Genomic DNA, 15,983 nt, shown 5'->3' on the forward strand with positions numbered 1-15,983 from the left:
CTTAAACCATGCAATAGAATAAAAAAAAAAAAAAAAGTCCTAGGAAAATGACCAAAGGAAAAGATCGGGGCTCAAACACAATCTAAAGATTCAAGTCGGCATGAATAATACAAAATCATTAAAAAATAAACAAACAAAAAGTATTTATTTCTTAGAAACAGAAGGGGATTTATCAAATTCTTCTTCTAAGTATTTCCATTATCTGTCCAGGAGAAACAAAGAAACAAGAAACTGTGCTTTATATGAAACTGATGCTAGTTATGAGAGGTATGGATTAACAGACAGCAATTTCATGAATTAGGCATCCAAAGATAATGGTAAGTATCTAACACTAATCAGTGAATTCTATGGATGATGTAATTTCAAAAACCAAGATGTGTCTCTGCTACATTGAATACCTATGGATTTTTCATTTTGATAATCTGATAGAGCTTGAAAATCATTAAATTAAGAATTTGCTGCTCTTTACTTGAAAAAAACTCCAATGAATGGCTTTTCTTTTTACTGTCTTGTTAGATAAGCATATTAAGCTGAACTGGAATATGAAGAGATGCAGTAGATTCCGGCTGTTAAAATTCCAGTTTGGTGCACTTTGGTGGTCCTGGAGGACTTCAGGCTCCACTGCAAAATGCAGCACTTCAAATTCAACAGAAGATGAATTAGAATCATAGTTTTTGTCTGTGATAGGAAAATACCAACTTAATCCAGCTGATTGATCATGCTAAAGCTGGGTCAGAACCAATTCCTTACACGTATGCTAGCCAGCATTATAGGGAGCTGGTTAAAACTGAATACAAGAATACAACTTGTATTATATAACTGAAAACAAGAAACAACTGAAACAAGAATATATGCCATATAATAACAAAACCTGGGCAATACAAAATAATTTTATGCTTTCTGCTAGTTAAAATCTAACACAACACACTATTACTTAGGTCTTTGTGGAGAGAGCTGTTTCAACTGTATCTTTTGTGACAGCTGGGACAAAACTCTCAGTTTTCTCAGGGAAAACGTGTACACCCCCTGATTTGTAGTATATTTTATTGATCATGTGTCAATACCATAACTTGTTAAGCTAAAGGAAATAAAGCAATAGCCAAAGATATATAAACAAAGATTTCAAATATAACATTACGCATTTTCAAAATGAATAATTTAATATAATTTAAGACAAATTGAGCTTAGAATATACTTGCTGTTAAGGCTGAGATGCTATCACCACATCTTCTGTTAAGCAACAGGAAACCTCAATTCAGATAAACATGTAACCAGTAATAAAAGACCCAGAACTGTAATTATGTAATTAGTATATGCTGATATTGTGTGAGGCAAGTATTCTGACTTAATTTGTGAATGTTTAATTGGCTTAGTTTCACTTTTCAAGAACATCACAGAAAAACAACTACAATCTTAATCTTTTGGATTAAACCTACTCCACAGCCAAAACAAAATCCAGTGCTCTCTATTCCAGTCCTGAATGCTTCTGGAATAATGACAATATTAATTTCAGCAGAAAGCAGTTATATAATATACATTTATACAGAACAGTCTTGAGTTATAGCCATGCTTTGCTCTTCAACTGCCAACATTATCTTGTACAGAAAGAAAAAAAAAATCAGCTTTTATTGAAAGAATTTGTATATGCAAAGCTTACTGAACTTATTAAGCTTCAGAAGTTTAGACAGGATAGTAGATACAAAATTACCATCAAAGATCAATCATAACCTCTAAAGTTGCAGCTGATTTCAAACATTCCTTTTGATAAATTCCTAGTACAGCAAGTTTTTAGAAGTATGAACACTTCAAATCTCCTCTATTTATAGGGAAGTTTGTAACAGGTTCAACTGGAGACATGAAAACCATTTTAAATAGACATCACAAGATGCATCTGTATTTTAAAGGTCAAATTTATTAGGAGATTAAGAGACGTATTATACATGGACTATAAATACAGCACAGCTGACTTTATTCACAGTCATACAGCCAATGCCAACCTATTTAGTAGACACTCTTGTTCTTTTGTTCCAAGAAAAATTTGCCCCATAAGACTTGGATTTAGGTTTTGGCATCTTCTTTTCTTCAACATCGTAACTCCAGCCTAGAGGTTATGGGGTAATGGCAGAGTGAGATAAGAAACAATGAAAATTATATCCTCAGCATATGATATACACCAAATGCAACGTAAAGGTTTTAACTTTAATATGTTTTTTCATTGTAGGCACCCACTAACCTGTTCCTTTCTAGTTGGCAATGGAGAATAATGAAACACCATAAATGTGCCAAATGACCATTCTGTGAGATGGCAAGACCTAACCATACTATTGACCTCCATGCAAAAAACTTGACAGTCATCATTGATAAGCTCAGCAGGGAAGACTGAATGTCCTGTAAGTTCATGGCTGCATAATTCCATAGCATACAGAAGCACGAAGGCTCTGTGTATGTTGGCACAGGAAATGAAGAAGATAAGAAAAAACATGGCATAAGATAACATACAAAAGATCAATCTCGAAGGTGGAAGACAAGGAGACTTGGAAAGCTAATAAAAAAAGAAGGGTGGGAGGACCGAAAAAACCCAAAAAGCAAAGAAAAACTTCAACATTAGAAAGGAGTTTAATACTCAACATTTTTTATAAGAACATAAAAAACTAGGAGCAAAAAGAAAAGGGAATGAAGTGATAGAAGACAAGTAAATTATGTGATAGTTAAGCGAGAAAAATGCTTAAAAATGTCAGAAAAGAGGAGGTGGAGACATCAGTGTTTATGTAAATCAAAATGCAAATTGATTGCAGCCTCCAGGTGCCTGGAAAGTTGCCAGGGCAGCACTCAGTACTCCGAAGTTTGGTCTCTTTAGCTGCAATATTTCACTCAAAGTTGAGATACTTCAGTTGAAGCCAGAAGTGGTTAAATATGCAGTTTTAAGTGATACTCATAAGACAGTACTTTTCTTCCTTAGTCTTAAAATTGAAAGTTGCCAGCCCCAAAATGCTTAAGATATATCTGAATTTTTATACTTAAGGTGCTCACAGTAAACAGTTAAGATACACCTACACATCAAAATGTTCTGTAAGATACACAAGTTGTCAAATCACTGCCTCAATTTTGCATATTCACAAATGTCACACAAACATTTTCTTTGTGTTTATTAGTCTCCACCAGTGTTAATTTCCAAGTTAACTGTTCTCTGTAAGAAACACTGAACAGAGATTTTAAAAACATTATCTTTCCATCTGTGAGAACGCTGGCTTTTGCCTCCTGTTCTGATTAAAAATACAAGCTTGAGTAAACCGCCAGAAGTAGATCCAGAGACAGACTTCCGTATTGCAACATTCAGCATTGTAACACCTAACATTGAGACACTTGGCTGCTCGAATGGAATCTACAGCCCCAAGGTATTGCTTCATCTTTTTATACACTAGATGGAGAGGGGCCGAGTGTCTCTAAAAAAGATTTGCAACTGTCTGCACAACGACTTGCAGTGCCACAGATACCCAAAAAGCATAAGGTTAGTTACATCTAACTAATAATTGCAGAAGGCCACCATATGTGATTAGGTTCCACACCTCGGAACAGACTTCTTCAGACCAGCACTTCGAGGTGCTCGCGACTGAGAGCAGAGGTCACTTTTATAAAAATACCAGAATTCTGGGGGAAGTTAATCTGGCCCAGAGCCCTGCCATACAAGCCAAGTAGACAGAAAGCAGATTTCACTGCCTCTGGAAGAACACCCTCACCATCTAAAGATTATTGTGGAGTAAAAAAACTCTCCATCCTTGTTATTTAAGCTGCATGTTTTTAAACAACTGCTTCAGTTAAATCACACAGGTTTAAAAAAAAATAGGCCCATAGTCAGATTTTTTAATTTCTTTCAATTAAAAATGTTTCTGCCTTGCCTAGAACTCAGACCATCCTCAGCTGCAGTATTTTGGACAGCAATGGCTCCTGTTACTGCATCCAGCACTGCTACTCCAACGTTAGAAAACACATCAGATGGGGCAGGCAGAAAGACAGCTTGCCTTATCTCCCTAAGTTCTTAGGTGTGAAAGAACTATTTAAGTTTACCAACTGTACTAAAATAACCTGCAATATCTAGTATTTTCAGAAATTACACTCCAGGTTCTTAAGGAATTCTGTCATGGAAAATTTGTGTGGTTCATACAGGAGGAACAGAGAGAGGTTAGTATTTGTGTTCTTAGATTAAGATATGTCTCTATACTGTCTTGGTTAAGAAGCTAACTTCCAGTGTAAATGTGTGCCTAAATTTCCAATGTCTTTTAAAAAACAGAACTAAATAATGTAAAATCTGTATTTCTAGCTACACATGATTTTGAAGCTATCACTACAGAAAATATTGTGCACATATCATACACATAAATAAAAATGAAATCACAATTTAGGCAAGGCAGTATCTACAGAAAAGTCTGATGCATCTCAATTATGGTAAAATTAAGAGTGCAAGCTACGTGAATCTTGAACTACTAATATTAATACCCAGGCATAGCCTTAGTTTAGTGGGTTTCATGCACAGTGGAGTAATTTCTAACTCAGTGAAGACATAACCCTTCTACACTGAACAAATGCATTTCATTTGAATCTGCATTTTGAAAAGACAAAATATAACATCTACAAAGAAATTACATAAGTAGCTCATTACATTAATTTTTTTCTCCTGTATGCTGAATTGTTCAAGAAACAACATGAACAATACAGAAGCATAAATGAAACTACACCAAAATCTCATAAATTTCGTATTTGTTCATAAAACAGTAAAATACACTAATAAAATCACACAGATTATCCAATGCCAATGTGACTTTTACTATTTTCTAAGATAATAGAATTTACTTTTCAATAAAATTAGCACTACTAAGCTAAAAAAACCTCCATTCAAAGAGGAACAGACAAATAAGAGTCTAGCCTTTATCTTTAAAAGTGCAAATAAATTGCATACAAAATGGTTTCGTTTCTTAGATGTATAGGTTAATGGACTTACCATGTTTGTGGTGCACAATATCAGCCATCTAACAACTTTGGATAATTTGGTCTGACCAAGGAACTTTACTATTTACACCAGACTAAATATAGTTGAAAGCTGCAGACCACAGAGAAGACTTCCAAAGAACCTTACACTTCAAATGCATTATTCCTGGCTTTATCTCAATGTAATTAATCTTCTTCACATCCATAGAGACTAAGCAACAAGCTTAATTTTTTTAAAGGAAAATGGAGTTGATTTAAAAAGAAAATAAAAGAAAATAAAAGAGAGCAGCAAAAAATTCATGCTAACACAAAAAAAAAAGACTGCTGAATATACAAAAGGCTGAGATTATGGGTACTGTTTGTCCATATTGTCAGGAAATACAAGCCTAACTAAGTTTACAGATACATTCCCTCTGATACAACATTGGCTTAAAAATACTAAGTGATGCTACTGGCTTTTCTACAAGTAAGAATAATCACCAAGCAAACATGTTTAGACTCTAGCACTATGCAGAGTTAGCCATAACATCCTAAGTCTATAGGTTCTTCATGGGGAGCGGCAAGGGGATGTGCTGATCTCCTTGTTGGTGACCAGTTACAGGACACAAAGAATGGAATGAAACTGCATCTGGAGAAGTCCTGACTCAACAATAGGAAAAGTTTATTCACTGAGAGATTGTGGTCATGGTAAAAGGTTCCCTGGGCAAGCCTCTTGGGGTTCAGTGAGTATCTGGGTGATCATTTAAGTCTCCCAGTTTGCTTTTAGGTAGTCCTGTGAGGAGCTGCGAGTTGGACTTCATGATCCTTTTGGGTTCCTTTTACAATAAATCTATGCTACAACACAGCCAATAATGAAGTCCAACATGCTTACTTGGTAGTAATTTAATCTTAATTTTTCTGATTATCAAACATGCACAAGAACTCTTACAGTCTCCCTTAGTAAGAACTGAGATGCTCGTGTTAAGCCTTTGGGCAAAGATCACACTGCCATGCAGCTGGAACACCAAGCCTGGGAAACACCTAAAGTATTAGGTTTCCTCCAAGACATGAGCAAGGTCTCACTCAGCTCTCATTCAAAAGAGAGATACTCATAAAAGCATTTTAATATTAGTATTACATTTCAATAATACTACTAATGGCTGAAACACCTTTCTAGAGAGTGGAAAGTCTAGATTCAATGCCTTCAAGACCCCTGGAAATAACCCCCCTTCCCATTTTCTTCCTCTTGTAGAATGCTAGTGGTCCACCACTTCTGCAGAATGGAGGGAAGGTACTTCATCTTGCACTTATTCTGTTGTTAATACTTTAACATCAAGACTGCCTATGGAAGGATGAACCCCTCATAGCCCATACATACAATACGTACCATTTTTTTCAGCAAAAGCAATGGCATCTTCTTTAGTAGAGAAAGTAAGAACCATGTTGGATAAAGGATCAGCTCTGTAAGTAATCAGATGACAATTTTTAGGCATATTGGAAATAGGAAAAACATACATCTGTTTCTCAAATGTTAAATCAAATGCTGTATTACACACAGTTCACCAATTCACCCAGCTAGTATGCCAACTCACAAACCATTCAAAAGACTTTTTAAAATTATTTTCAGGGCCAACACTTACTTTCTGCAAAGAATTGTTTTAATCTTTCATCGCATTAAATTTCCCTCACAATCACTTGCAAAAATTAATTGGGTTGTGTTACAGGTTGTTACACAAACACATCTAGCCGCTTGCTGAGGTTAAGTGAGTGAGTACTTATTGAGAGTAAGTGCTCTGCAAGACTCTCTTTAATTTAAATCTGTAAAATCCCTCTCTTTTTGTAAGATCAGGAGATTTAAGGTAATTCTAAACATTTCAAGGAGACCAAAAGTCTGTAAAGCAGCTAGGGGAAGAATAATCTCAGACAGAAAAGAGCAGAATTCTAAAGTAAGCAGAGAAGGAATTAACCATTAACTGAAAAGTACATAAAAAAATATTGAAAGTTCTGCTTAGGCAGAAGCCACATGACTCCCACAATTTATTCCTACACAGCAAGCAGATCACAGGCCACAACTGAAAATGAAGCTCCAAAATGCAAACTGCTAGCTAACTAATTACACAGTGGTTAATTTTAGATGACCAGCTATTCCTCAACTGCATGAATGAAATACCCTAAAGGTTTTTGAAACAAATTAAATTCTCAGTTAAAACACAAAATTGCCTTATTTGTTGCTATAAAAGCTCAATTTAAGAACAATGACAAAGGATGAAAAAAAAAGGCAAAAAAAAAAAAACCAGTTCTAACTCTTAAAGAAATGAGAGGCTGGTTGTAGCAACACAAAGATAGATAAAACCTCCCTGAGACAACACTGCATATGAGCCTGGGAGACAACTGGAGAGACAAGACCAAATTGCAACAAACTATTGAAGAAGCTGCCTCTCAACTGCTCTCTCTTTGAACCTAGAAGGATAAATGAAGAGAAAAGACTGAAGATACACTGAACTCTTTACAATAAAGGACAAAGCCTGTGACTGGCAAAGGGGGAGGGGAAAAGGGGGAATCTCGCTTCCAGCAAAGACAACAGTGTAATTTTATCTGATGTACACATGGAAAAATGGAGTTCACTATACATCCAATATATTCCCCAATAAAAAAATCAGAAACAAACAAATAAAAAACACACCATGAACAAACAAAAAACCCCAGGATAAAGACAGAAATTACACTTTTGCAAGCCATTGTGATAGTGTCTCTTAAAGACATTTAAAGATTTCTCTTATAATGGCAGTTAAGTGAATTAGGAACTAAGAACTGATGACATGACCAGTGGAGAATCAAGTAGCCCCACTGTACTGCAATCTTGTGACAACTTTTGCTTATCATTATTCTCTTCCATGATTGGGCTAGAAAAATCTTTTCAACACTGCTAAAAAGGAACAAAGAAGCTTTAAGTCTGAAGTGTAGTGAGGGACTACTGCCCATCCAGGACAGAGGCAGCTGGGAAATGAGAATTGTGTAGAAATAATTAGTACTGTTTTATGTGGAATTATCTTTCATTTAATCAAAGTACATTTCTGATTTACTTCCATAAATGAGCTATCATGTGAAAAAACTGGATTTCAGGATGTCCAGCATCATGTACTGATAGTGTGAGAAGTACCAGTGCTGCAGAATTTCTTATGCCTACCCCCAATTGTTCTACCAGTCACTGAAAATTAGGATTCCACATTTTGTTCTCTTATGAGATCTCATACAATGAAAACTTCACACTTCCCACATTTCTTTGTTTACAGCTTTATATTAAAAGGTGTGCCCAAGAACTTTCTTTAGGCTTACTCGTAACAAAACCTCTCAATTAAAAAAAAAAAAATGTCATGGGTCCATTTTACTTATGTCTATAACTGGATAATTTATCCAGTTATTGGCTTTTATTTTTTTTTATTATCTTTTTATCTTACAATTATAAAAATTATTGGCTATTTATCTTAGATAAATAGCCAGGAAACAAGTGCAAAAAAAACCTCCAGCCCCAAATAAGACTGCAAAATGACAGAAATACAGGAAAGACTTACAGGTAAGTAAGTATATTGAGTTCAGAGAAAAAAGAGCTTTAATATCTACACCCTAAAGAGCTCTAACCCACTAATCCCATTACATTATTCAAAAGTAAATGGAAAACTGTCTAAGAAATGTTCTTTGCAGAAATTAAATCTCAAGAGGAGAAACTCTTCTTAGGTATTTTTGGGTCTTGAGTGGTAACACAAGAGTATACACTAACAGTTTTTACAAGAATGACTTAAAAATTAATGGATACAAACTAATTTACAAAACCTTTAACCTAGCAGTGTCAATTCTCAACAGAGCATTTTTTTTTATCCTACTTGCTTACCCATGAGAAATTCCTTTCCCTAACCCAAAATAAAAACATATGTAGAGCCTTCTCAAATTTTTATGAGAAATCAATGCAACAGGAAGACTTGATTTCAGAGTTATTTTAAACTAAATTTCTGGATACATTTACATATATATAAATATATATATTAAATATTTTTATATATATTTATATATTTTTATATATATATATAATTTCTATTACTGGATTTAGCATGTTAATACATCTCAAAAAATGCAACCTCAAATTATTTACTGTTTAAGGTTTTTAAGGGTTTTTTTATAGAATTTTGTGTTCTTTGATGATAAGCGCTAATATGATTGTAGCCAGGTATTTTCAGTACACACTGCATTCTTTTTGAAGTTTGAAAAATAATCTCTAGTGGTTGATTTTGGCTTATGTCTAGTAATTAACTATTCTGAATATGCCTCAAAGAAGACAGCTTCAAATCAAAATTACAATATTGTCAGAGGAATTGCTGGAAGAGTTCTGAGAGTCTACAGGAATTCTAACCACACTGTGAGATGTGTATTATATTCGTATAAGGAAAAAAAAGAATTAAAAATTAGATGCATCGTTGTAATATGCAAGTTGTAATTATATCTCCAAGTTATAGTATATTTAGCTAAGGGTAGTACTTTTCTGGATTTTCTGTGTATTTAAGAAATTTTAATACTAAGAATATTGACAATATTTTAACAAATAGGGTAATATTTTAAATAGCTGGGCTTGTTGTGTTTTTTTTATTAGTTATGAGTCCTTAGTTTAGATCCTCAGGATAAAAAAAATCCAGAATATTGTTGTTTTTGTTTAAAAGATGCAACTGAGAGCTGAGAATAATTTACTACTTTATGTAACTGAAGACCTTCTGGCCCTGATTCTGCCACACAGTAACATCACCACAGTGTAATCATTGAAATGTCTGCCTGTTAACATCTTTTTCAAACTCTTCCAGATGATATTGTGAGCTTTAAAAATCTGCTTTTAAACTTAACAGATCATAAATCATACAACAAACAAACCCAACCATTTCCTGTAAGTACTGTTATAACACAATCAGATTTACAGGTAGAAAGAATATTTCAAATTTAGATTACTAGTGAGAGCCAAATATAGAAGAAAAGTATTTTCAAATTCAGTAAGTACTCACGTAGATGCCCAGCCCATTAAAGGGTTCTCCCAGCGCTCCCTGTTATCAAATTCCATCTTCCACTTCTTTGTATTGTTAGCTCCTGACTGCATTGCATTACGTGCTGGAACAAAGATGTGAACTTTTCTGGTTTTGATGTGCTCATCTGGAACACCAGTTAAAGTAGTGATATCCTGAAAAAAACATAATATTACTTGTTAAAAAAGGGATTGTAAGAGACTTGTAAAATAATACTGCTTATGCTTTTACATAAATCCATGGTTTATTTTTAAAATTACAAAAGCTGAAAAAAAAATTTAGAAAAATACATTATGATTTCAGATGAACACAACTGAAGGTGATACATGTTAGGGCTGCTATCATTCTGCTTCCCCTGGCTGAGTTAGATTTTGCTTGGATCAGTTACCTGAACTTGCTCATCTTTCATCTACAACTAGATTCTACAACTTTCAAAACAACTAGAGCCAGAGGAGGGATAGGACATTTCTCCCCATCCTTCTCTGTCCACAGCTGCAAAGTCAGGACTGCTTCAATTTGCACCAGCTAAAACCAATGTGGAAAAGTGCAAAAGCTTTCTTCCTTTAGGAAAGTATTAGAGTGTTGACTGAAACACTGACAAATTCCAATATTTTACATTAGCATTAGGAGCCCAAACTCATATGAACAGAACTATTCACCAAAATATTTGCCAGCCAAGTATGTGCTGCAGTGTAAGTGCTTTCCCTTGGACTTAACTCTGTATATTGTTAAGTGACACCAACACCTCTGCTGATTTAAGACACTATCCTTAGCATGAAGGAAGAGGCAGAAGGTAGTATCTTTTCCACAATATACTACTGTTTGAGACTGCAGAGAAGGTACTAGAATTCAGCTCTTATCTCTCTAGCCACTAGTTACTAAATAAAGTTGACCCCCTCTTCATGTTTCAAGTTATGACTCAGCACTTGACAGTCAGTTCTTCTGCTGATGTTTGAGTTCAAGAGAAGGATATTTGATGATGGTAACATTCTTCAGTATATTTGTGAAGGACAAAATGATTTAGGAGATGCCAACCTTCAAAGGAAAAAAAATATTTGTATCATTGTATATAATCAATAGTAGGATGCCCTCCTCTACAAGGGAGGGATGAGCCTTCCATAACCTAACAAAGACAAATCCTTCACACCAGCCTAAAAATACTAACTGACTTTAACAGAGATATAAAATAGGGAAAAACCTCACAAGAACTGCTGTGAAAAATTACCCTCGGCAGCATCTGATATAATTAAAGTGAACATTCTTGCTAAAAACTAAACAGTAATTATGCAAAATTAACCTGTCAGTTCACCCTAGTAAAGACTGAAATCAAACATCAAATCCATCTCTAAGGAGGTTTGAACTACTCCTGTTCCTTACATACTTAAAAGGCCAGTGGGAGCTCCTCAGTCTCCCTCCCTCCCTGCCCTCCCCTTCCCTCCTCTTCTCTCTCTCCAGGAACAAGCTGTAAACTGGGAGAAGTCCAGAAAGCTGCCACAAAACTTTGGGCATATTGAACTCATCTTGACAGTATTGCCATGACTTGAATGAAAAGATAAGTTTAAATAGAACACTGTCATTTTACATAAATGTACCTACAAACGCTATAGGATTTTGCTTTGTGGCAAACTTGAAACTTCCTGATACAGTCATCAGACTATCCTTTGAAATACAGCAGTTCTCATTTTCAATTTTACTTCAGAAATTTTGGGAGATCAGTCCCTTAAAACTATAAAAGGGAGGAAGTTTAAAGCATTTGACTTCCATTTGCAATTAGGACAGCAGGGGTAACAAACAAGCATTCACACTAGCTTTCCAACTTCTGACATTTCTACCCAAACTACCACAAGAAACTGTCAAAGTATCTTAATAATTCCATTATAAATGCTTTCATTAGGACCAAGTCATGCTTATTTTTAATATGAATCTAACAGTGATATGAAAGAGAAGCAGTACCAGCTACTGGAATGTTGCAACATTCCAGTAAAAATACCATTTACATTCCATGTAAAAATACCTTCTGACAGACTGGCATTTTTCACTTCTGAAGCTTCAACTGCACTTTAGGAAGGAATTTGCTTAAATTTTTCTGATTTGAATAGGCAAAGTGCTTTGTTTAACAAAAAGGAGTTTTTACCTGCAGTAAAGTTTGGTGGGGATTCAACATTTCAGCTTGTTTATTTATACAAATAGGCTGAAATACTAGCCTTTATTTCTGTATTTAACAAACATGAGAAAATGTAGTAGTATTCACAAAACATCTTTTTTTTCTGCTCTTAAACAGTATGGCATATGCAAAAATACCGGGGTTGTTATCATCAAATATTTTCAGATATGTAAACTTCAAAATATCTAAATTTTTTTTTTTAACTATTATTACTGTCAGCATCTCATAAATCCATTATCAAATTTATGCTTCAGATTTAGAAGTTTTTAAATTTTTCCAGGATAATCTGGAACTACTAAAATAAAGATACTATGTTGAAAAACATTATGGACATACACTACTTTCTCTTTTGATGACTTAACACCAGAAAATCATAAAAATATTACATGGTGCATACAGAACGCAATCTAAAAGGAGGGTAAAAATCAACAAATGCTATATTTATGAGATAACCATAGTAAAGAAATGCTTAGACTTGTTTATCTGGATGAAAGTAAAACCAAAACCTCAGACAAACCCTTCAAGCCATGGTTTTTTTTGGGCACTCAGCTGGCTCTAAATCAAGGTTATTTCACTAATAATATAGGATTAATCCCACAAAAATCTTTTCAAACTGAAAACTAAAACCTGCCTGCTTTCCAAAACTGAAATATCTACATGGTATTGCTAGCTCTCCATAGCTGCATTCATTATAGTTAGAGTTTCCATGCCTTCTGGGAATCTAGCAATCGTTTATTGATATCTTCCCCATTTTAAAAGCTGGCAATTGAACAGACAGTTGTTAGGACAATGAGTTTCTGGTTGCTGAAGCTCAAGTTGTCCTGACATAAAATTACTGATTTTGCTTGCTGTAGACATGTAAGGTACTGTAGCATAGCTGAGCTGTTGCCAAAGATATGGAATAAAAAGGCTTGGCATCTATCACATACTTGACACCTAAAGAGCACAGAAGCTCTAAGATTCCTATTCCCTGTAGGCGCACTCTTAGTCTAGACAAACTGATTTCTCACACTTTTAAAATGCATTACAACACTCTATTGTGATCATTTCATCCACACAGCTCCAGCTAGTGACAGAAGAACCTGTCCTTTAAGCGACATTTCAATGGGCTAAAGCTCCCGCTCCAAGATGCCATTAAAACAATATAATACTTGAAAAGAACTATGCTGCATTGGGTTAAACTCTTTACTGGGTCTTCAGCGCTTTGTTCTGAGTTTAAGTTCTCATTGAAACTACCTGTGAACCAACTTTCCAAAACAAAGATATTTCTGACAGCTGGTTTCACATTACTATCTTTTTTTTTTTAAGTGTTCCTTAATGAATTTTGCTGTATTAGCATATTAAGATAGTAGTGAGGTGCTCAGCATTCAAAATCTTAAAGATATTAGTTGACAATATAAAAGACTTGAGATTTGAACTGCATAGGTTTACTAAAAATTAATAACCCTGTTTCACATTTTTAAAACTGGCTGCCAACTAAAAGGTGCATTCTGACATTCTGTTTTTCTTAATATGTATATATTATTTGAATCGTAAACTCAATTTTTTTTTGTAACTCAAGAAGATTTTAGGACTAATTTTGAGGCATTTTGCCCCTTCTTGGAATAATCTCAAAGGGACAAAACACTTTTTTTGAAGAGCAGAAATCACATAAAATTTCTTACAAACAGAGGCATTTTTCTTTATTACAACTTACATTATTTAAGAATGTTTGTGAAAACCCTTCTAAAGCTGTTCTGGAAAGGTCAGTAACAAACAAAATGTGCTATGCAGCAGTAAGAAAAACTGATTCACAGAGGCAGTGTCAATGAAAGCACTATTCAGCATGAAGATGACTTTTAAAGGAAACGAGAATTTCCTTCTTTTAAGTACTCCATTAATAGCAGAAATTCCAAAGGGGACAAGAAATGGAACTCTCTAATTAAAGGAGAGAGACAAAATGATTGAAAGTAGCTCTGAAAACAAATGGTTTTGAATAGATGGGTCAGGTGTGCATAAAGGTGTCATGTTTCTTCTATGGCATTTCTTTCACCATGAAGACAGAAACTGTACATAACCACTATTAACTACCTACAGTTTAGCACTCCCCCTTTTTTCCCTTTTTTTTTCTTTTTTCTTTTTTTTTTAATAAAGGAAACAGGGAACAAGCAATGGGAAGTTGATGTCAAAACACAGAAAAACCTCCCAGCAAGCTTCCAGCAACCACCCAGGATTTAGAGTCTTGCTAGCCGCTCTCTTTTCAATACCAGAATTTCACACATTTCAATGACCATTATGACTTCAAAGAATCAAATTTTCATCATTGTCCGTCATCTGCCGGTTGATTTGTATAAAGGAGTTCTTCTGCATGCATTCCAGACAAAGGGCTCCTTACTTTCGTGGCTATATATCAAGTTTAAAAGTTCTATTTGTGACAGTTGTGTCTGTGGTAAATTAGGGTAACACTGAAGGAGTGCAGCTGCTCCACAGGAACCTCCTTTTTGGCATCATTTCACATAAATAAAAACTGAATAATTAGCTTCTGCCTTTATTAAACCACAAAAATGCCACTGGCCTTAGCAATTACTTCCGGTTGCCCCACCTACTTAACCTCAATAGTTTTACACTTGTTAGAATGGAGAGAAAGTAGACGTTTTCCGTACTTTATTGGAGTTTACAACAGCTTGCTCTCTTCCCCACCTCCAACGTGTTTTACCAGACTAGCTACGTAAAGTTTTGTTATAAACTCATGTTGCAATTCACTTTATTTAGAAGTTGTTATATCAAAGCACAGAACATCTTGCATAATACCCACAAAGTAGCTGCTGTGAAAAGAAGGTTTTTATTTAATGTGCTCAGCTGCTTAACTGTAAGTCAGGATTAGAACATTTATGTTTCTACATTTCAATACAGTATTTTTTAAGGAAATGCAAGAGAACAGAATCTTCCATGTAAACTGCAAGTGGAAAAATGGAGCAGAATGAACTAAACATGGCCAGACAACATTTATTTAACAGCTACAGACAAAACAAGGGGAAAAAGCATATTTGCCCTTAGGAAACTTTGTATCACACAGGATACAGTTTTCCTTCAGGCTTCACTATCATTTTGCATTATCACATTAAACGATGAACAACATGGTATTACTCATAAGATATTCTCCCATGTTGCCATCCTGCAGAATGATCAATAAAGAAGCAGAAAAAAGCACCTGAAGAACTGTATTTTTAAAAAGAAAACCAAACATTGTAAACGGGAAACAGAATTAGGCAATAACAGAGATTTCATGAAAGGTTCCATTTTAAGAAAATCTCTTTTCACAAGCAGTTTTGTAAAAACTAAAGAGAAACTGAAAATGAAGTAGTTCTAACTGAAGCAGAAACAGTCACATTACTGGAATGAAGCTAAGTCCACTATAATACTTCTTAGATTGCTGACTGCCATTATGCAGAAGAAGTGTCAGCATCCAAAACAAGCACTGGTAGCTTCAGCATTTCTATTAATCACTTTATGTTTCACAGCTAAGGCCATACCATAGCAATCATGATGTCTGAGCATTCACTGCAGTTGCAAAAACACCTTTAGAACTTCCCTGTTGTCCTGCTCCAAAGACTCACTACACTTTCCCAATATTTTACATGCTTAATACTATTCCATACTTGCTTGTATTAAATACTACAAATACTACAAATAAAATGGCATAACACATTCCCACACCATTAAACAAGCATCTCTGTGATTTGAGAAAAACACTAGGAAAGAGCTAACAGGAATAACAGCTGGAACATGACTTCACAGTAGTAAGTATAAAATATCCT

General features: G+C 34.7%; 1 protein-coding gene across 1 annotated transcript in view; it reads right to left on the reverse strand.

Annotated features, from left to right (window-relative positions):
• Positions 1-1,892: 1,892 nt before the first annotated feature.
• Positions 1,893-15,983, reverse strand: part of NDUFS4 (NADH:ubiquinone oxidoreductase subunit S4) — a 46,469-nt gene continuing 32,378 nt past the window's right edge. Inside the window, exons 3-5 of the mRNA XM_058864640.1 lie at positions 10,005-10,177; positions 6,350-6,423; positions 1,893-2,101 (exon numbers count right to left, since the gene is read on the reverse strand). Coding sequence (XP_058720623.1) covers positions 1,998-2,101; positions 6,350-6,423; positions 10,005-10,177 — 351 coding nt within the window. The 3' untranslated portion in view covers positions 1,893-1,997. The remainder of the gene's footprint in view (positions 2,102-6,349; positions 6,424-10,004; positions 10,178-15,983) is intronic.

Source organism: Poecile atricapillus, chromosome Z (genome assembly GCF_030490865.1).
Source record: "Poecile atricapillus isolate bPoeAtr1 chromosome Z, bPoeAtr1.hap1, whole genome shotgun sequence".
Lineage (NCBI taxonomy): Eukaryota > Metazoa > Chordata > Aves > Passeriformes > Paridae > Poecile > Poecile atricapillus.